This window comes from Etheostoma spectabile, chromosome 1 (genome assembly GCF_008692095.1).
Source record: "Etheostoma spectabile isolate EspeVRDwgs_2016 chromosome 1, UIUC_Espe_1.0, whole genome shotgun sequence".
NCBI classification, from domain to species: domain Eukaryota; kingdom Metazoa; phylum Chordata; class Actinopteri; order Perciformes; family Percidae; genus Etheostoma; species Etheostoma spectabile.
Genome location: NC_045733.1, coordinates 19,962,709 through 19,984,125, shown reverse-complemented (window position 1 = coordinate 19,984,125; position 21,417 = coordinate 19,962,709). Strand labels below are relative to the sequence as shown.

General features: G+C 41.1%; 1 protein-coding gene across 1 annotated transcript in view; it reads left to right on the top strand.

Moving 5' to 3' along the window:
• ntrk3b (neurotrophic tyrosine kinase, receptor, type 3b) overlaps window positions 1-21,417 on the top strand; it is a 171,315-nt gene that overhangs the window by 77,247 nt on the left and 72,651 nt on the right. The window contains 6 exon segments of the mRNA XM_032523479.1: window positions 6,056-6,210; window positions 6,831-6,973; window positions 9,117-9,258; window positions 14,739-15,044; window positions 15,679-15,693; window positions 19,059-19,114. Of these exon segments, the coding sequence (XP_032379370.1) occupies window positions 6,056-6,210; window positions 6,831-6,973; window positions 9,117-9,258; window positions 14,739-15,044; window positions 15,679-15,693; window positions 19,059-19,114 (817 nt within the window).

The following is a 21,417-nucleotide window of genomic DNA, read 5'->3' as shown; positions in this document are numbered from 1 at the left end:
AGCAATGATGGGACAAAACGGTGATTTATTTATTTGCTGCATACTGCTTTATTCATGACACAAGCAAAAGACACAGTGTGCGAGAATGATGGAGCGGGTCCAGAGACAACCAGGAGTGTGGTGAAGCAATGATACACACTTAGTACGGTTTGGTAAAAGCAGCTGTTTAACACATTTAGCAGGATCATGGGAAACGCTTATGTTGTTACAGCTGTTGCTGATGAGAAGACTATTACATTTGACAATGGTTGAGTCAACTCTTTTTCCGCATTTATTCCCCCATATTGATTTATACTATTTTTTTCTCAAAACTCTAATCTCTCCAACCTGCTTCTATACAATGACAGCTGAACATAATTTGACATTTGCAGTAAGAGATGAGACCAGTGTTCCTTCAGCCTATGAATAGATGTCCAACTGTCAATCAACTGCTTCAAGACTCTGATGGCATGACAGCTAGATTATCTCTTTTTCACGCAATAATAATAATGGTTACTGGCCACACTGGTTGATTGACAAATGATCTATGGGAAGAAGCTCGACCGCCATTAGTGCTTTGTATCAAAGATGGAGACAGAAAATAGACTGATATGATAAAAAAAGTAACTAAGCAACACTGTCAATTACTTGTTTTTTCTTGTCATTCTTTCCTCGTGTACAGCCCATACAGTACCTATATATACAGTATACAATGAAAATGATGGCAGATATACAACAAACGTACGCTACTGTAACACTGAAGGGGGGGGGGGGGGAGCTTGCTCTGTTTTCTTTGAAATTTAATTGGAACACAGAATTGACCATGTAGGAACTCATAGTGCACCTTTAATGTTAGACTATTGTGAATAGAGATATACTAGCACCTTGGAGAATGGTGGAGCCAGGGGCCAGTCTAGCCAACCCACATGCTGCCCCCTACAACGCCGTGCCACTATCAAAACTTATACACCTACAAAAGGTAACCGAAACATCCATGTCTGGTTGTGTAAGAGTATCTTTTCCCCGAACAATAGCAGATGGCACTAATGTCAGTGGGAAATCGATTGCATTTCCCATGGCTGCTTGACAACTAAAGCCTTCTGATGTTTTGTCAGTGGAATGTCTTTAATTTGAAGAAGCAGTCTTAGCATTAGCAGGTAGCGCTCCAGCATGAACCTCTGCAATATGTCTGCAGGCCGGTGACAACTGTGAACAGTCAGACCTGTAGTTAAAGGATAGTGACATAACTTTACACTACTGCAGGCTGGAATATTTTAAATATATATATTGATACATCTCTTTCTGTAAAGAGGAGTGTGTTTTAGCCTTGTAGGGAGAAGCCACCGTCGCAGCTCGATTGGGCGTCTGTGTGCAGTGTGGCCGACTTCTCTCTGTGACCAGCAGGACGGTGAACTGGACCGACTTGTGGTGCTTCCTACGGACTGTGAGCCAACAGGGCTCTAGGAGTTTTCCCACAAAACATTATCAGCAAGTATTGTGGAGGAGGGAATGAATCAGCTGAACTAGTCTTAGCTCAGTACAAGCCAACCTTTTTAATTTCAAAAGGCCTAACTCTAGTTTTTAAGTTTGTCCTGTACGACGTTAGGATGTTTTCAATGTAGCGCTTGGTAGCGGCCAGTTGTTATTAAGTATGAAGCATGACACAGCAGCTTTTGGTGGATTGATCACTGGTGTAAAAAGCATTGCAATTCATAGGAAGTTCCTGATATTAAACTATTCTACGACACAACTGGTCCCATAATGGGTAAGCAGGAAATCCCAATAAAATCCCCTTGCCTGTTATAATATAAGTCATTCAGTTTGGGAGAAAATTAATGTAAAGGTCACATCTAAAGTAAAAATGCATTGTACCATGTCACAGTTTTTTTTACATTTTAACTCACTAAAAAAATCCTTTAGAGATATGCTGAAAATCCCAATGGAATCATGTTCAGAATGTTATTGATAATACAAACACATGAAGAGATTTTACTAAACTGTGAAAGTCAAATCTACACCACTAACCACACTGGTGACCACACAGGGGGCCAGGGTCCTGAATGTAACCCCACATAATAATATACTGTAGTTAGCCAATGAAATACTCCTTAATTTCTTTGAAAATAAAGCTATTTTACTTCTAGTCAGGGATATATTCACAGATAGATTGTACCTATTAATATGCATTCACATATGGATGTATTTTATTGTAGTGAAAGTGACAATGTTACGAGCAGAGCACCTCAGGCACACTTCTTTCTGCTGAATTACCACAAAGCCAGGCATCACAGCAAATACAACCTACAGTCACACCCAAGATCAGTAGCACTGTGGTAAATAAGGCGATTTATTAAACACACAGGATTTTAAAAAACTCAAATAATTCCCGACAGCAGTGCAAGGAGAGGAAGTAGTGCATTCAAGCTGAGATCAAAGCACTCAAGCAACAATGCGGTATATAGCTCATCGTTGCCTGTGATCCACAGCTCCTCAGCCAAAGCACCTGTGTGTACATTTCCCAGAAAAACAGCCTCCGGTGGTGATCATTACCTCTCCTCTGGAGTAGCTGGGTGGATCGTTAGCCAGCTTCAAGGAAACACCATGCTGTTACCTCTCTGGATCTGGGGTCACACTGCTGTTTGCTTTTGTTCTTTTCAAAAGTCTAATCTGCTCTCCTCCAGACATTTATCAACTTCCAGCTGTCAGTTCACTGTTTTTTTCCCCTCTTTTGTTTGTGTTATTGCTGGTTTATGGTACGATGGTGGTGCTGTAAAATCATAACCATTACTGTTACTGTGCTGCTCAGACCGGGCACACGTTGGAAACGAAGGGTTGCAGCTTTCTCAATGTGCATGGTCCTGCTATATTTGGCTGTGTTCTGGATCTGTGCAGCTGCATGTTGGCCCTGGTCAGCTCTGCCCAGAGGAATAGTGGGTAATGTATGGAGGTGGTGGTTCCTATTAACAATTAATATAATTACCGAATAAAGTGGGCCGCCTTGCTCTGGTGAGCTTTGATCCCTGAACTTGCTCAACAATATATGAAAACCTTTAAGAGTGGAAGTCTCCTCTGCACCGGCATGTAGGGAGCTACCTGTCAGTGTGACGATCATCATTCCTCCGTGCTACGTGCAGTATAGGATTCACAGAGCACATCCAGTTGCTTTGGAGCACTGTGGGATAGTTTATATGTACTGGCAATTCATAAAGGTGAGATTTTAAAAAACTGGGTAATAAGGCTGATTCTTCATGCTTAAATTAGAGCTGGGCAATATGCAGAAAATATCATACCATTTTTTATATTGTAGCGTTTACTTTTGGTGCTTTCACAAAATATTAACACCGTTTTTCATTAATAATCAATAAAAAGGACTGGGTGCGTGAAGGCAAATTTAAGACTATATATATATATATATATATATATATTGGGGGTGCCAGTAGCTCAGTCCGCAGCGTTGGGAACCGGAGGGTCACTGGTTTAAGTCCCTGTATGGACAAAAAGTAGGGAGTGTGGATTGGTGGTCGGAGAGATGCCACTTCACCTCCTGGGCACTGACAGGTGCTCTTGAGCAAGGCACCGTACCCATCCAACTGCTCAGGGCGCTGGTTCGGCTGGCAGCTCACTCACTCTGACATCTCTCCATTAGTGCATGTATAGATCCTGAGCATGTGTGTGTGTGTAGTTCAGGACTGTGTGTGATAACTAACAAAGTGTGGACACAGAGTGTAAATTGTAATTTCACCATTGGGGATCATTAAACAGATTAAAATTAAATTAATATATATGCATCACTGTATGTCAGAACAACAACCATTTCAATGTCAATTCAATTTTATTTATATAGCGCCAAATCACAACAACAGTTATCTCATTGTGCTTTCCATAAAGAGCAGGTCTAGACCGGACTCTGATGTTATTTACAGAAACCCAACAAGGGAATGTCCTTTTTGGGTGTTTTTGCAATGGTTTCTGCTTCCTGTTTGCTTGCTTTTTCTCTTTCTTTTGCTCTGGAACGTAACTACCATGCTGTACCAACGCTGTACCAACACTGTAACACACAGCGAATCAATCACTGCAATCAGAGTGCACCTGTACAGAATATCTGCTAAAGTCATTAATGGGTCAACGAGTTTTTTTGCAGGAATTAAAGAGAATAGGATGGATACATCCCATAGCTTAATGAGTATGCTGCCATACAGAAACTGTGAGACTCTGCTCTAACTACTGTATCAGATCCAGTGAGCTCCTCATAATAAGATAGACCCACCTGCGGAAATCTATTCTCATTACTTCATATAGCATGGTGGACGTAGCATATACATTATTCATGCTTTCTGCAATATCTTATAGACCTCTGTCAAGGACAACTGGACAGGCATTCATCTTGACAGAATTGGCCAATCACAGCCTCCAAATTGGGCATATGCAAAATGCAGAGGTGGAGTACAATGTAGAATAATGTGACTGTCAAACGGCACACTGCTGTGAGAAGGAGATGCATGTACAGAGGAGCCTGATCAAAGCTGCCTGTTGCTAATGAAGGCTGACACTGATGGCCTTCACACTGCCGTGACCTTTGACCCGCTCACATTTGAATGCCACGGTGCTGTCCTTCATTGTTTTTCTTCTGGTCTGTTTTGAACATAATCCAACAATGGTGAAACTGGGGGTGTAATGATCGATCTGGATTTAATTATTGATTCAAATATCAACAATCCAATATTAATGATACAAAGTGGAAATATCAATGCATATTGTCATCTTTAAAATGTGCCTTTATTTTGAAATTCCCAAATGATATTTATTTAATTTTTATTAAAAAGAGTATTTTTTTTTTAGTTTTAGTTTTTAGTAATTACTTTTTCAAATCATATTTTAGTTGCTTTTTGTAAAAGAAATATAAATGATACTGTATATCTCTGTGTGTGATCCGTTTGGATCATTCCCAGGTATTCCTTATTAATGTGTGGAGATAGCCTGATAATCCCACTGGACTAACACATGTTTTCAGTCCACCAACCAGACCAGTGTGGACTGGTTGTTTGAGGTAGGGGATTTACAAATTGTAGGACGTATAGTTTTATTGTTAGGGTTATTTATGTACACAATGCTTCACTCAGCCTGCTTTAGATGTACAGTAGACTGACATTTAAGTATGAAAAACAACAGGAAGAAACCACCGTACGTAAGAAGTTAACACAGCTTTTATTTACAGAAATAATGGCATTTCAATATTGGGCTATAGCTATGACGGCTGCGTTGTAGAGTTAATTGAAGACTATTTGATAGTTTTCATGTCCTAAACACAGGGGCACACAGATGACCCAGATTTTAACAAGAATTCCTGGGAAATAATGTGATCTAAAGTCCTCGTATTCAACCCTACAACACGTCTGTGACTTGCTGTCATGCTAAATAGTATTATTGTTGCTGTTGTTGCAGGCTTATTGCCTTCAGTTGTAGACGGCTGTGTCACTGCTGTCACTGCTACAGTAATATGTATGATGCTGAAGATATGCACTGAATGCAGCTTGGTGTGTTTATACTTTATAATCTCTCTTCCAGTATTTGCATGTTTTCTCGGGATACCAGTGTGGAAAGTGTTTTGGTGTCACATATCGGTCACAGGCCAGCATTTTTACTTATGTCAGTAAATATTGTATCCTTGTCCAAAGAATAAATATAATATTGTCTTGTGACGAAATGTGTGATTTACAGCCTAGCTCCAACCTAATAGTCGGTAGATGGCAGGTGTGCTAAAGAAAATACGAGTAACAATACATAACAAAACCTTTTGCTAAGTCATTAGCCTACTTGAAAAAAGGTGGCTATTAAACATCAGACTTAGACTTTTCTCAATGGCCTTCTCAGTTTTGATCATAGACTCATCAAACCAACTTCACAGTCACAATATACACACAACATTATACACACAAGCTTTAAAGATGGTTAAAGTATGGCCCAAGATATTTCTGTGACATTAAGAGATATGGATAGCAGCTTTGCCTTCCATCCCTAGTGGTTACACTGGTGTTATTGTCATTGCTGATTGTGTTTCCTGACGGTGTGTTTCCAGGCGCCTGGAAGGCGTGGTGTTTGACTGCGGCTGTGATATCCGCTGGATCCAGCTGTGGCAGCAGAGAGGAGAGGCCGGCCTCCACACACAGCAGCTGTACTGCAGGAACGGAGCCTCCAAGATACGACTGCACAACATGTACATCCACAACTGTGGTAAGAGGACGAGGAGAGGGAGAAAGATGGCGTGATCTGCATATAAAAAAAGGAAAAGAGAAAGGAAGAAGAAGCAGCAGAGGGGGGGTGTAAGGGTTGGAACAGAGGAGAGCAAAGGAGAGGGAAAAGGTGAAGAGTGAAAATGAGAAGGGCTGACGGAAGAAGACAGGAAAGCAAGAGAAGGAAGGAAAGGGTTAAAGGTGAAATAGAGGAAAGAGAAGAAGAGCAGGGAGATGAGCGGAGGCGGGAAGGGACGGAGGTGTGACAGAGTTCAGAGGGTGAATCTGATGTGGGGAGCTGTGTGTTGATTCTGACACAAGATGTAGACTCTGCAGTATTATCTCCTGGTGGTGACTCATCCTTGAGACATCCAGTGTGTCTGTGTGTGTGTGTGTGTGGTGTGTGTGTGTGTGTGTGTGGTGTGTGTGTGTGTGTATCCCATTGGCTCCTTTGTACTAATTTGTTACAGTAATGAAAAGTGATTAATTGATTTATTGTGAAAATATGTAAACACATGCAGTGACAGGTGTGTATTACCGTGAACATTGACACGGTGTGTGTGTGTGTGTGTGGTGTGTGTGTGTGTGTGTGTGTGTGTGTGTGTGTTTGTGTGTTTTCAGACTTACCAGAGATCGGTGTGAGCCACAGCAGTGTGTTGGTAACGGAGGGCGACAACGTGACCGTGAGCTGCAATGGATCTGGATCACCGCTGCCTGAAGTGGACTGGACTGTTAGCGGCCTGCACTCCATCAACACACACCTGGTCAGACACACACACACACACACACACACACACACACACACACACACACACACACACACACACACACACACACACACATGTACTATGCATATACACCAGTAGTATTTAAAAGCAAAAAATCCGCGTAAGGAGGTTGGTCGGGGGGGTGGATGGCTGAAACAACACAGGACTTTCCCCCCAGAGACCGGGGATCGTGTCCCGTGTGTGACGGTTCCTTTCTGCATTCTTCTTATTGTGACCACAACCGTCCCGTTGTCGTAGCGCATCTCGCGTTTGGCGGTCTGTCCCGTTGTTGTCACCAGCGTGTGGCGTTTCATTTCGCCGTAGTTGCGTCCCCAAGAGACCATGGATCGTGTCCCAGTGGGTGTTGTTGTCCCCGTTGTTGCGTCCCCCAGAGAAGCGCAGTGTTGTAGCAGTCGTCGCCAGTGTGTGGCGCTTCATATCCCTGTTGTTGCGTCCCAGACTGCCGTGAGACCGGGTTGTATATACACAAATACAGCTATAGATACAGTGTTATCAGTATGTTTTTATAGCCAAAAAACCCTATTACTATAACCTATGAACTATTTATGGAACATAAGTATATTTGTTTCTTATTATTTTGGACCAGTAGGGGTCATGATTAGCTAGTTGAGGTTGGGCTAGTTTTAATGACTACTTTGTCAGGTATTGCACTCCAGTGGATCAGGTTTGGCTCACAAGACAATTCTTAGGGGTGATGAGATGATTAATTAGCCTGGAACCGTCCTTAAACGTACTTTTGCTCAATTTTCATTTTCCTTCAGTACTACTTCTATATTCTCGGGTTTTCTCATTTTTTCTCTTTCAATTTTATCAAATCTTTACCAGTCCAATCAGAGATTTGAGAATAGTTTGAGTTGTCATAGCAGCAGAGAAAGATGTGAACAAAGCCATTCAGTCCATTGTGACAACGCTGCTGAATATCCAGAAGTTAAAGCCAGAGCAAACAATCTTTGGCTCCCATTCTACTTTTAGAGACTCTAGGAACCACAAGTAGCTCTGAACTCTGGGAGCGTAGTGCTCAAGTGGGGCCATAAGGCTCTAAGAGCCCTTCTAGATGTGTTGGTGCTTGACAGTTTAGAGCTTTGTAGGTCAGGAGAAGGATTTTACAGGAAGCCAATGCAGAGAAGCTAGTACAGGAGAAATATGATCTGATTTTTTAGTTCTTGTCAGAACATGCACTTAACAATATGTCTTTTTGCTCATATTATCCATAACCTGGGTACTCCCATCTAAAATCATAATTATCCCATATTGTATTTAAAAATGAGTTAATTTATCCCTAACAACCAACAATCCAGCTAACTGTGAATTAGCATGGACCTTTGCAGGTTTGTGCTTTGGAACATGTTGCTAACACAAGAGCTCCAAATACATTTTAAGCCTTTTATTAAAAAACTTAAGAATCCAGAATCCAGGCTTGTGTCGTGTCATCATCAATTAAATCAGCTTCCTCACTTATTCTCATATGCATGTTTGTTCATTGTAAAGCACTCTGATTAGCTGTGCAGCATTACCATGATGATCTACCTGTGTCCTGGGTTGAACCCACAGTGTGCCTGCCAGCCCAGGCCCCAGGGACACCCCGGCAACAACAACAGCAGAGATAAACAGCAAGGAGAGGGGAACAGGAGCTTGGGAAAATGCAGTGTGGCTTTATTTGTCATCTGTCTTTTAAGCTTGCAGTGACTTTACAGATGAAAGTCACCTCAGCCTCAGTCTCGATGTTTTAGGGCAGACAGATACTGTAGCTCATCAGGATGAGCGAGGTGTTGGGGAACCTGGCCAACTGAAGACAAGAAGGGAAGCATGAGCATTGTATTTGGCTATTTAAAGGTGAAAAGCTGTGAATCAGTCACATTAGTGCCAACATGTACAATAGATCACGCTTCCTTGCTGTAATTCTAGCACTATGTTAAGACGACTGAATCACTGCAGTAATTAATTCCCACTGGTATTGTTACTCCATCACTTTCCATTTAAATCAATCAATAATTAACTATAATTTTAATTTTGTAATTAAATATTTAAACTCCCAGTAATATAACTATACATGCTGTAAATCCTACACATGCCTAAATGTCTCGGTTTTCTCTGTCTGTGTCTCCTTCTCTTTCCCTAGTCCAATGTCTACTGGCCGAACATCCACTCCATCAACCTGACTCTTTTCAACATCAGCCGAGATGACAACAACTTCCAGCTGACCTGCATTGCAGAGAACGTGGTGGGGATGACAAACTCCTCCATCCAGCTCAACGTACAATGTGAGTTAGATTTCTCCTACGATTCAATCAAGCAACTCTCTGGCCATGCCCTGCAGAGGGGACAGGAGTGACCTAAAGGCAACATTTTAGCCCATAGAGGACACAATAACACTCATTTCAAATGGACACTTCAGGTTTTCCTTTTAGATTACCTGGTGCATCTTGTTGCTTAAATTTGCATGTTATTAAGAAAACATTATTCCTTTGAAAAGATTAAAACTCTATTTTGCTTTAAGCATCAAAGTTCATATGAATGCTATATTTTTGCAAAAGTAGGTATGTTGACAGAAAATATATACTCATTCTTACAAAAATGTTCTATCAATCTCCTAATTTGCATTATTTAGTATCTTGGCCCAAACCGAACACATTTTGTAGAGTAACATCACCAAAACATGGGTTAATAATCAATTCTTCTGGGTGCTCAATTTTTTTTCGGGATGTCACATTGTTGGCTAATGTGCTTAATAAGCATATGTTTGGTAGTAAAAATGACTTTTCAAACTGTAATACTGTTACTATTTCACTCCAGGGTTTATTAACCAAAAGTTAAGAGATGTCAATCTTCTTTTAATGAGACTAAGAGTCTACCGCCACGCTAGCAGCTTGGTGAGTCTGTACATAGGCCCAGCTCCGATTTGAGCTAAATGCTAACATGTTCACAATAACAATGCTAGTTTAGTGTATTAGCAGGCTTACATTTACTTATTAGCACTAAACACAAAGTGCAGCTAAGGTTGATGGGAAAGCAGTGGCATAGCAAGTTAAACCAAAGTATTGGACAAATGTACAATTTATCCTCATGGTGGTGAAATGTATTACATTTTGCAGGGAATATGAATATCTGTACCAAATTTCATAGCAATCCATCCAATAGTTGTCAAGACACTTCTCTTAATGCCAAATATGTCAACGTCATGGTGTTGCTGGAGGAAAAGTCCAAAGTGTTGGCCTGGCAGACAGATATTGCCTCTGCAGCCAAGATGCTGGTGAGCCCAGAAATGCCAGGTTGTCATGTTGAATGCTCTTGATTCAGATTAGCCCAGTGACAAATGTAGTGTGAACATCTCTACTGACTAACAATCTCCATCAATTGTGCAATACCAAAAAATCTCATCAGTTCGCTCACAACATCTGTAATGTGTCCGTCAGTAGTTGTGTTTCTTGGGTATTAGATCTCATTTGTTAACTTTTCATGAACGCTCTGACTATGATGCTTTAAATGTGAAATGATGCTGCTCTGTGCTTTTAGGTGCTTATCAGTGAACGCTGCCAGTGTAATGATTGTTTGCAATGAAATCTCCGCCAACCACTGAGCTAGTGGTTAATCCACATTAGAGGCCATCCGCTCATCTGGGGACCACCCTGGTTTGGAAGCCAGGATTTAATAATCCAGTGCACCAAAAGACAGCACAATTTGAAAATAATGGTATTTTCTTTGAGTAATGAAATGACAGTTAATCTTCTTATGGACTTAGCTATATGGATATATGAGTAGTAATATTAATAAAAAGAAATGTGATTCTCCTTATATATTTCCAAAGTTCTGCAGTATGCAGATCTTAACAGGAATGGTCCCCACCACATTTTTGTTTAACTGAACAAAATGGCAGTCAGCAAAGACCATGAATGTAAGTCAAGAAAAAAAATCTTATGTAGATGGTATGAAAGCTTGGCGACAAGAACGCCAGTTTTCATTTGCAGATGTCTTTCATGGCAGCTTTGATGGACTTATGTTGGGAACTGAAAAATGAAATAAATCTTGCATTACTGACACTGACAGTCTAAGAGAATAATTTACATCAGGAAAAAACTCCTTTGTCAAGCACAACAACCAATTTATGCAGGTACATTTACAATGCAATGAGGTGTTGCACAGTAACAAACCAAGTGAAACTGATGTAGCCAATTAGCTAAAATATACCCTCCAGCCCACATGAAAGCTTTGCCTTGATCTGAGTGGAAAGAGAACAGGAAAATAAGACAGCAATGACAAAACAATGTTTTGGTAAGCACCAGATCGTTCCTCTGATGTCCAGACCATGAATTACACAGTATGTCAGCTCTTATATACTTTGTGGATTGTCCTTGGGCAGATTTGGGACGGACTGTATTCAAAGCCAATATTTATTAAAGGTGGCTGACATTTTTGTCTTCGTAACAAGCTCTCTGTAAAGCACAATCTTCGGCTGTTTGCAATGCATCAGGCTACAGGACAGGGGAGATTTGTCACCAATTCAAACACTCCTTTCCGACGCAGAGCTGCTAAGCACCATGCTAGAATGACAGATTGACTTTACAACACCTAGTCTTCAGGGCTTCCTCCACATGGCCATTCAATGGATGTACATCTCCAGGCATTTCTTTTTCTGTTGACACTCTCTGCTTGTACTGCAAATTAACATATTAATTTTTCACCACATGCTCTAATGGTAATTACATTTCCTCCCCTATTGTCTCTGGAAATGTCATAAAATAGCTTAAACTGCTGCTCTGATTAGGGAGTAATCTGATTGACAGCAAAATTACCAGCCGTCAAGTAACATTCTCTGCATTCGAAGATGAGGTCCCGATTTTAGCGAAACTGTAATTAACTACCATTTAAAATTCTGCAGACACATTGTTCTGCTGCTGCGTGGAACAATAGCAGCTCTACAGCATTGTGGACTCACATACCAGGCTTTTTCCTTTTGCCCTACTGTATAGGCATGGTGTTACTGTCGCTGGTTAGAGGCAATGCATTACCTCTAACAAAGAATAATTAATGAGGACAATTATGTAACTGTATTCCTTCCGTCATAATATCACTGGGCTGCTACTTACTACTTATTACAAAATCTAAATCTAAATCATAACATGGTTCAACCCAGATCTGTCCCATGATACCCACCTGTCACCGCCGGCCATGACCTCCTATCTGGCTGGAACTTGGCAAATGAAATATGCCACCAGTGTTACCACTAGATAATATTGCACAACTACCCTTGCATTCAGTGTTCTCACAGATCAAAGGAATGTAGTTATCAAAGCTTGTCATCTATCTGAGCGCCACAAGGACACCATGTTGTTACAGACCAGTATGGAGCGCAGTAATGACTTGTATTGTATTGACTGAGACTGAGGTGACAGCCATGCTGAGGGGAGAAATGGATTGGCCCCTAACTGTCCATCAACAAGAGAATTTCGTTTTTTCCTCTCTTTTTTTCTCTCTCTTGCTCTCTCTCTCTGTCTCTCTCTCTCTCTCTCTGTCTTCAGGCTGCAAAGCTACTGTATATACCGCCCTCACTTCATGACACTCTTCCTCCCATCTCTCTCTTTCTTTCTCTTTATTCCTGAGCTCAGGATCACAGCTCTACACACGCCCCCACACCAGCACTTTCACACATACACTTGCTTTGGCCTTTAGTGCAATTCAATGAGTTTATTGTCACTATTGTCTAGCAGGAACAGTATCACCAAAGCAGTTTATGAAATAACAGTTTACAAGCACCAATACATATTTTTTCACCTTTTTAATGGTTGATTATTTTGGTTTGAAAACATCCGTTGGTACACAATCAACAACAATGAATGACATTCATAAATCTAGTCAATCAGTCAATTGCTGTTGATTATTGGTAAAGACCAAGTGCAGTGTTTACAGTTAAGGTGGGGTTATGCTAGAAAAGACCACTTTCACCACATTCTTAAAGGGTTTGTACCTGTTCTAAGCAGTCACCGTGGAATAGACAAACCTCTCCCACATGGGTTACCAACTGATCAAAAGCTGCCAGGGTCAACTGCCCTGCACTTATGGACCCCAGGAGCCACAAAAGCTCCAAGTTCAATGGGCGTCAAAAGGTTATATTTAATTTAAGTAAGTGCAAATTTGATTTATTGCACTGCAAAAGTATCAGCTAAGACATACTGGGTTTTATCTATATATATATATATATATATATATATATCTCAATTGGCCTTGTGTAGTAGACATGGAGGAATGAGGGTGACATTTGGGGTTTTGAGTGAAATTTCTTGACCAATGGCAGATGGATTTCCATGAAAAAGCTTCAGATATTCATTTCCCATGAATAAACATGAGTAACAACGTCAGCCTATTATATGGTGCCATTATGAGGTCATCAATTTAACATGTCCAATACTTTAGTTTTTGCAGTATTTGGACTTTTATTATTTTGTGTTTTGAATACCTACATTTTCATCAACCTAAGCTGGACTTAGCCAATGTTAGCATGTTAAAATGCTGAAGTAATATGATGAACATGGTAAACATTAAAATTACTAAACATAAGAATGTTAACAGTTACATCGTGAGCATGTTGGCTTGTTGGTGTTAGCATGTTTTATACAAATCATGTCTGGCTATATTAAAATGCTTTATACAAATTGAAACGCCAAAAACCTGGGCCTTAGTATTGTTACTGATTGCATGTCTGGGAAAACAATGAAGAGACCATGTAGTCTGCTCAGAGAACTGTTCTTACAGTAATGGAAACTTGGAGGGTACATACACAACACATAAAGGGTCATCACAGAGTTTTTCCCTGGGACCTCCAAACAGGTTAATATGGCAGCCATGCAAATAACCCATGTGGGTCTTGTTGATGACATCAGATATTTTGTATATTTAATTAATAAACTACTTCATAAACCCCGGCCCATTTTCTTAATTCAAATCATAAACGTAAAACATGTACTATTAAATAGCACATTGTCTGACTAAAAATATAAGTACACACATGCAACCGTGATAAAATAAATAGCATTGCTCAGACCTGGTCTATTATGAGTGTGTGTGTGTGTGTGTGTGTGTGTGTGTGGGGGCGGGGGGTCTGGTATGTAGAACAGAGAAAGACTGCCAGGTAATGCCATCTGCCAAAAAATTTCCTTTTGATGATAAAGCTGCAAGAGTAACTCATCGCAAACACAAATCAGTGGATGAATTGTTCATGAAATTTTTCTGATGGTATTAAATTGATAAATTTCCTCTCAGCTTGGGTGCATTGTGGATTTAGATGTGTGCTGCTGCACGTCACAAAAGGAGGCTAGGTGCTGGTTTATGTAGAAAAGATTTCTCTGTCTATTTCAAGCAAAAGGTGTCCCTCTATCTTTTTGTTTTCCTTACCGTCCCAATTACTGCTCCAATATGTAACACACGGTAAGAGGCTAAGAACCTGCCTCCTAAATGTCATGCTTTCAAGAACAAATCAAAACAGCGTTGTGTTTTAGTCTTCGTTTTGTAGGCCCTTCTGGGGATTTCATCAGCCCAAGGGTTGTGGAGCTTTCTCAACACACGAAGGTCGTTTGTAATACTTCAACTCACGCTATAACACAACAATGAGACAAACTGATGAAGATTTCAAGAGGGAAATATAACATTTAGGTGATACATGATCTGTTCATTCTGCTCTTTCCCGCACACTGTGGATGGAGTGTGGGTATGCCTAAAAAATGTTTGTTTTTTTCATTCTTCACTGCAGTCCCTCCCGTCATCCTGAGACTGGCTGAGCCCGAGCAGCGCCATGACACCTGCATTGAGTTCACGGTTCGTGGTTACCCCCATCCCAAGTTGCGTTGGTTCTACAAGCAAAAGGAGATTCTCCAGAACGATTACATCCGAACTGACATGGACTTCTACCAGGACTATCTGGAGGGCTGTCTGACCTTCCAGAACCCAACACACATCAACAATGGCAACTACACTCTTGAGGCTAGTAACCCGTTGGGAACAGTCACCAAGACAGTGTATGGTCACTTCCTCATGGCCCCCGGCATGGATGAAAAAGGTGAGTGGATCATTTCTGCTTTGTATCTATTTCTCAATGTGCTTGTGCTTGATGAGTGATGCACTGTTGGCAGCTGGCAGCACTGATGTCCCCATAATCACAATTGAGAGTATACTCATGGGTAAAATGTCATTTATGCAAGTGTTATTAACACATTTTACTGCCTGAACATCACCTTCATTTTTCTGGATTTAAATAAGAATAAAACACAGGAGAAATACTGCCAAGTAACTCCCTGATTCCCACAAGAGCTAGCATGGCCCACTTTTTGGAAATGAGCATCACGATTGGAACAAGTCTTCAACTAGTTGAATTTCTCATTTAAAGTACCTGTTGTTTTAATTGCTTGTTCCACCCTAGGTGGAAAATCTATTGGGAGCTTTTAGTTTTTATTAAAATCTCCCTTTGCAGGGTGCAGGTTGCACAGCTGATCCCTGCTGGTTGGATCGCAGCCAGGGTTCAGCCACAGTTCACTCAGGTAGATTGTTCGCTAGCAGTTCATCCTGAGTGCGTAGGCAGAGGGAATACAAACACAAAGACTGGCAAATGTCTCCTCATGGTCAATATTCCAAGGTTACTACCTCGTTCAATGTTTATTGACTTAGTTTAACTTTCTCTGTTTTCTCTCTTGCAGACATAGTGGAACTAGGTGAGTGTTTCTATTTTCAAATTTAACCCTATTATTTCTTTGGTTTTGGCAAAAAGCAAACGCTAAACAAAGCGTTCACACTGAATGCTATGTTGCCTTGCTCAAGGGCATATCAGGTTGCAGAGAGAGAGTGCAGACAGCATTTCTCATTCACCTTCCCTGCATGGATCTCACTGACAGTCAAGAGATTTAAACCTTAAGTAAAAAAACCCTTCTCTCTCCAGGTTGTTTGAGGTCTCTAATCAGAGCAGCAGCCGCTCAGTGGCTTGTGCTTTCCAAATCCACTTCCAGATTCTTTGATGATTCTTTTTTATTTTTTAGAAAAAGGGAGATTTGATGCTTCTGATAATGCTTTAGTGATGCCCTCCTCACCTCATATGTTTCCATACACTTGCTCATTGGTGAACTGTACTACCACACTCGTTCTGCTGGTTAGTTAGAAGCTCTACTTGAGCAGCTGATACCTCACTGGTTCGCTAGGCCCTGCTCCCCTTAGTTACTGTTGCCGATAGCTGTTGATTGTTGTTGTTGATAGCAGTGGCAGATTAACTAATCAAAACTCTTCATAATTTGTGTCCGCAATGCTGGATGGTTTAATATTAGCTAGCTATTCAAGCTAAAAGTATTTCCATGACTTGGTTAAAAATGCAGCCTGCAGCTAAGTTTTTAATCTTTCAAGTTGACCAATTTTAAAACGAGAACTATGTGATCTTGGTGGCTATGCATGATATCTCAGGCAACGCTTGCAGAGCTCCAAAAGTCGCTTTAAGTCACCAAATGATGGCATACGGTCATTTGCAAATTGGTGACGTTATCGCCCTTGCATAAGGCTTAGTGTTTGTGTCGGCTAACTGCCTGCTGCTCGATTTGCAAGAGAGGAGGGATCGAGACGCCCTGCTATTGGCTGAAGAGCTGTGGACTGTGATTACCTTGAGAAACATGGAAGAACACAAATTACAATATTATATATCTCACTTTTCCTGTGATGGTCTGAAGTTACTAAAAGCTTTTTTGAAATAATGTTGCTAAGAGGCTCTGAAAAGTCGCAAAATCAAGCAAGAAAGAACTGCTCATCAGTTACCACTGTAGCTGGTAGTATTGCTCTCGCTACAGCCCTGTAACCACCGCTTCAACTTGATGAGAAAAACAAAGTCAGGCTGACTGAGTATGACATGCAACAGAGGAATTAAACCAGGCATGTAGCAGTCATGTGATACAGTATGTGCCCAGGACACCCCAGGTTCTAGTCATTCTCTTTAATGGGAACTGGATTAGAGACTCAGCATGCATAACGCTTCCTCTCTAACCCCTAACTAAGCAGCCACAGTGTAAACAAGCTAGTTTCCCGGCCTGTTAGCTGCTGATGTGGGAATGTTGGTGAAGCGGTTACTGCAGTCTGTAACGATGTTCTGGCCTGCTTTCAGAGTGCATTGTAAATCTGCTGTGAGTGATGTGTGGTTTGGCCTCAGGCTGTTGTGGCAGCCTCACTGTTGGCCTAAACTAAGTGGGCCAGTCTGATCTCTGACCTTCATCAGAGTCTTCTTCCATCTCCATATGAGAGCCGGCAGCATGGCTCAGGATGGAGACGGATGGACGCCAACTGTGTGGCGAGCTGCAACGACTTCATGTCGCCACACATGCACGCACACTCACGCAGCTTGTGGGAGTGAGGCAAGTGAAGGAGAGGTGTTTAGATGATGAGAGTGTGAAACATTATAGCTGCGGTGTGTAAGGGAGTTCAGCCGTAGAAGGGAGAGTGACAGGCAGACTGATACTAATAATGCCGAGGAGAGAGGAGGTCAAAGGGAGGAGAGGAGAGAGGGATGAAGGGTGGGAAGGAGGGGCAGAGCGATGGTCGTTAGGGCACACACACACTCACACTCAAACAGAGCAAGGCACTTTAGTGTACTGTGTGTGTCTGAGCCAGTGGCAGCCAGTCTACCATGTGGCCATTAATTTGCCCACAATTACGATGTGATGTCCTGGCTGGAGGCCTCAGACCGGAGTTTTCCCTGACACCAGTTCATTTCATTTCATGGCTCTGTATCCTTCCTCTTCATTAACAGAGGTGTGACATGTAGAATTTTATCATCAATAAATGATTTTAGGATCATTTTGAGACATTAATGTTGTGCTAGACAAAAAGTCCATAATAATCTTACAGCATATTTTGCACCTCCCCTTGGCTCTGTACTCAGGCTTTTTGTAAATCTAGCCCATGATGAGAGACTTTGGCCAATCACAGGTTATTTCAGAGAGAGACAGCGTTCCTATTGGCTCATCAGTTCATGCATAAGCCAGTGCGAGGGGAAAAGCGGAGCTGCAAGAAAATATGTAACTCTACTTATATTCTGGTGGGTTGTTTCCCATTCTGCACTGCAGCTCCAGTTTTGTCTGAAAATGTGGGTCAGATTTTTTAAGACAAAGATGTCAAGTTTGAGTTGGTGTGGTGTATTTATCAGCTGATTACATTTAATGTTAATTAACACTTGGTGCTTCGTATGAGCTTCTTTTCTGTTGTTTTGCTTGTATCATGTAAAATTCTAAAGCAGCTTGTTTTAATGACTCTCTCTCTCTCTGTGTATGTATAAGCAAAAGCACAAGCATGCATTCGTGAAGAAAGAACCACAATGTCTTTTCTGCTACTTTCATAAACACTGGGTAACAAATTCCAGGCTTTGTTAGGAACCTTGTGACAGGTGTCAGCCTCGTCTGTACAGACTTCTAAATGAAAAGCCTTTTATCAGCCTCAACACGTAAAAATGCATTGCTCATTAACATTTTCTCTCAAGCCATTATGGCCCAATACAGTGGCAATGTTCCTCCTGTTTATGTCACTCCACTTCCTAGAAAGAGGACAGTTTTAACTCATGTGGAGAGATTTAACATTATCTATTAGTCAGAAAAATATGAGGGCTAGGTGCGCTTAATTGCAAGAAGCTTTTTTTTTTTTAAATGAGAGACACATGAATAAGGAAAGCGCAAAATAATATTTTCTACTGGCATTGAGAATTATCACAAAACAATTCTTAAACCACTTGGCTTTGTGGAGAAACTGAAAATATGCTCTGAATTATACCCACCAGAGAGCACATCAGGTCGTCTTCTAGCCTGTTAGGCTGTGCATTAACCCGTGTTAAGTGTTACTTACACTGCTTTAATGTGATAATAAGTGCATAAACAGGTTCAGCGGAATACACCAGAGTCTACTACTTCTAGTGCAGCCGCTGTGCATGAAAACACACTGCAATCAGAAATCATACAAGAGTTTATAACTCAGTTTCTAAGTATTTACTGGAAATAAGTGTGGGAGTGAAGGTTGATTCTCAGCCACTGACGCTTGTTTTGTGTTTTTTGTGTTGCAGTTCCTTCGTCGCCGTCAGATGGTGATTCAGGCCCACCAGATGAAGATACATTTGGGGTGAGTTTTCTCCTTAATGATGGTGATGAAACAGCAGCTAAAGATGTTTCCCCCGGACCTAACAGAGAGCGGCTTTGTGTTTCAAATCAGCGCTGCTTTTTATTAGTCAAAGGAGCCTCGTAGGGGGTTAGGGTGTGTGTTGACACGCAGCGCTGAGGCACAAAGACAACATTTTTTCAGTGTGGTGTATTTGGACATTAATGATGTTTATGATGGTAACACTATACTTCTGTGTGTTTTTCTGAAACTAAATGCAATATGGAAGATTCTGTACAAATGTCTGAAACTAATACTGTAGTTCAGTATATGAAGAGAGACGCTGTCACTACCGTTGGTAATGGTCGTTTTTTAATGGCAGATATGACACGTCATAGCAGGAAAAGCATAGGTGTTATAAATATTATTAAAACAAAACAAATAAACCAACAAACCTTATTCTATTTATTTCATTATAATAGTACATATATATTTTCTCTTTAAAATGTGGCCGGAAGAGCCTGGAGTTGAACTGCCAACATTTTGGTACTGGGGCAACTCCACCTCCGAGCCACAAGCCACCCCCAATGATGATGGGCAGTTCCTACTGGGAGCCACCCCCAATGATGATGGGCAGTTCCTACTAGGAGCCACCCCCAATGATGATGGGCAGTTCCTACTGGGAGCTAGTTAGCTGGACATGCAAACATGTACAAATCACGTTAAAACTGAAAGCACTGTACTACTGTAAAAATCAATCAGGCAATGTATCATGACCTAGTCCTGGCTGATGCAGGACTTGATGTGGATGCTAGCGTATCAATACAGCAGCAAATGCTGCGACAGCAATTTTGGAAAATCATCAATGGTGCATTGCGCAATAAAGCCAATAGGTGGAAGCAACGGTCAATGGTTTGTCCACATTACACAAACAGCGCATGTCTCAATTCAAAACTACCTTTTCTTCCAGGTGAGCTGCCCTGGAAGCTCACCAGCCCCATATACTAAACCCAATCTTCCACTGGGCACCTCTGTACTGCGTTCCAGTTTTGTTCCGTCCGTAAAAAGATTGGTGATGTATAATATTGTCTCCACCTCCAAGATGAATGTCTTGTCGTCTGTGGTGTTGTGGAGACATACATGATTTTGGGGGGAGTTTCTTTTGGTAATGTGACTGGATACTCTCGCTGCTTCACGTATCTTCGTCTTTGCGCATCTTCTGCTTCACGCTTGCTTCAGGGCCCGTGGCAGAGCTGGTGGAACACCAAGCATGAAGTCGAATGGCTGCTCACGGGGGCCGCCCCTCATCGGGAACGCAATGCAGACGCTCCCGGTGGAAAATTGGGATGTGGCTCAGTCCTTACTGCAGTGGCCCGGGTTCAAGTCCAACCTGTGGCCCTTTGCTGCATCTTGTAACCCCCCCTCTCTCTCTGTCCGGTCTTCAGCTCTCCTATCAAATAAAAGCAAAAAAGCCAAAAACAATCTTAAAACAAAAACAAACAAAAAAGCAGTCATTCAAGCATGTGAAGTATAAAAATGAAATCATTCATTAACACTCTTAATACTGAAACAAAATGTTTGATTTTAATTTTAAGATCTGAGTTTTAAGTGTTTTAACATGTGCAATCACTGGTAAACAAAAGAGCATCCTTAGTAGTAAATTCTCTGAAAGACATTATTCAAAACAATGCATATAATATCTTGGCCTCTCTATCGCGATACGTATCATAATTGGATGTTGTAGGCAATATAATTAAATATAATCAATATAATAAGACATAAAATGAATTCCTTCCCCTTTAGCGCTTGTGTTGTTGGTGTTAGAAGGTATTTCTCTCAGCTCAGCGCCATGCACACCGCTTTGAAACAGGAAGAAATCAAAGGTTGACAGGCTGGCTGGGCCACCAGACCTTTGTCATGGCAGACATGACAGGGAAAGCAAGTAAAACAAAGTAATTAACTATAGCTCAGTTTAATTCTTAAATTGTTCATTCATTTCTTTTTTCAAGAGAGGAAACAAGTGTTTATTGGATTTTTAAATGGTGCATTAAAGATAACAACATTAAACCCAGTGATTATAACAAGCAAACTGAACATACTATAAAAAGCAGCTGTCTCTGTTTCTTTATTATATTTACAGTAGTTATTCTGCACTCATCCAAATTAGTCAGATTTCACTTTTTTCAATTGAGTGATTTGGTCAGAATAAATTGGTTGTTATGATGATGATGATGATGATGATGATGATGAGCCAGGCAGTACCTACTGTACTGCATGTTCTTTCTCCAAACTGCACTGGGGGTAAATCTGGCTGTAAGTAGCTTTTT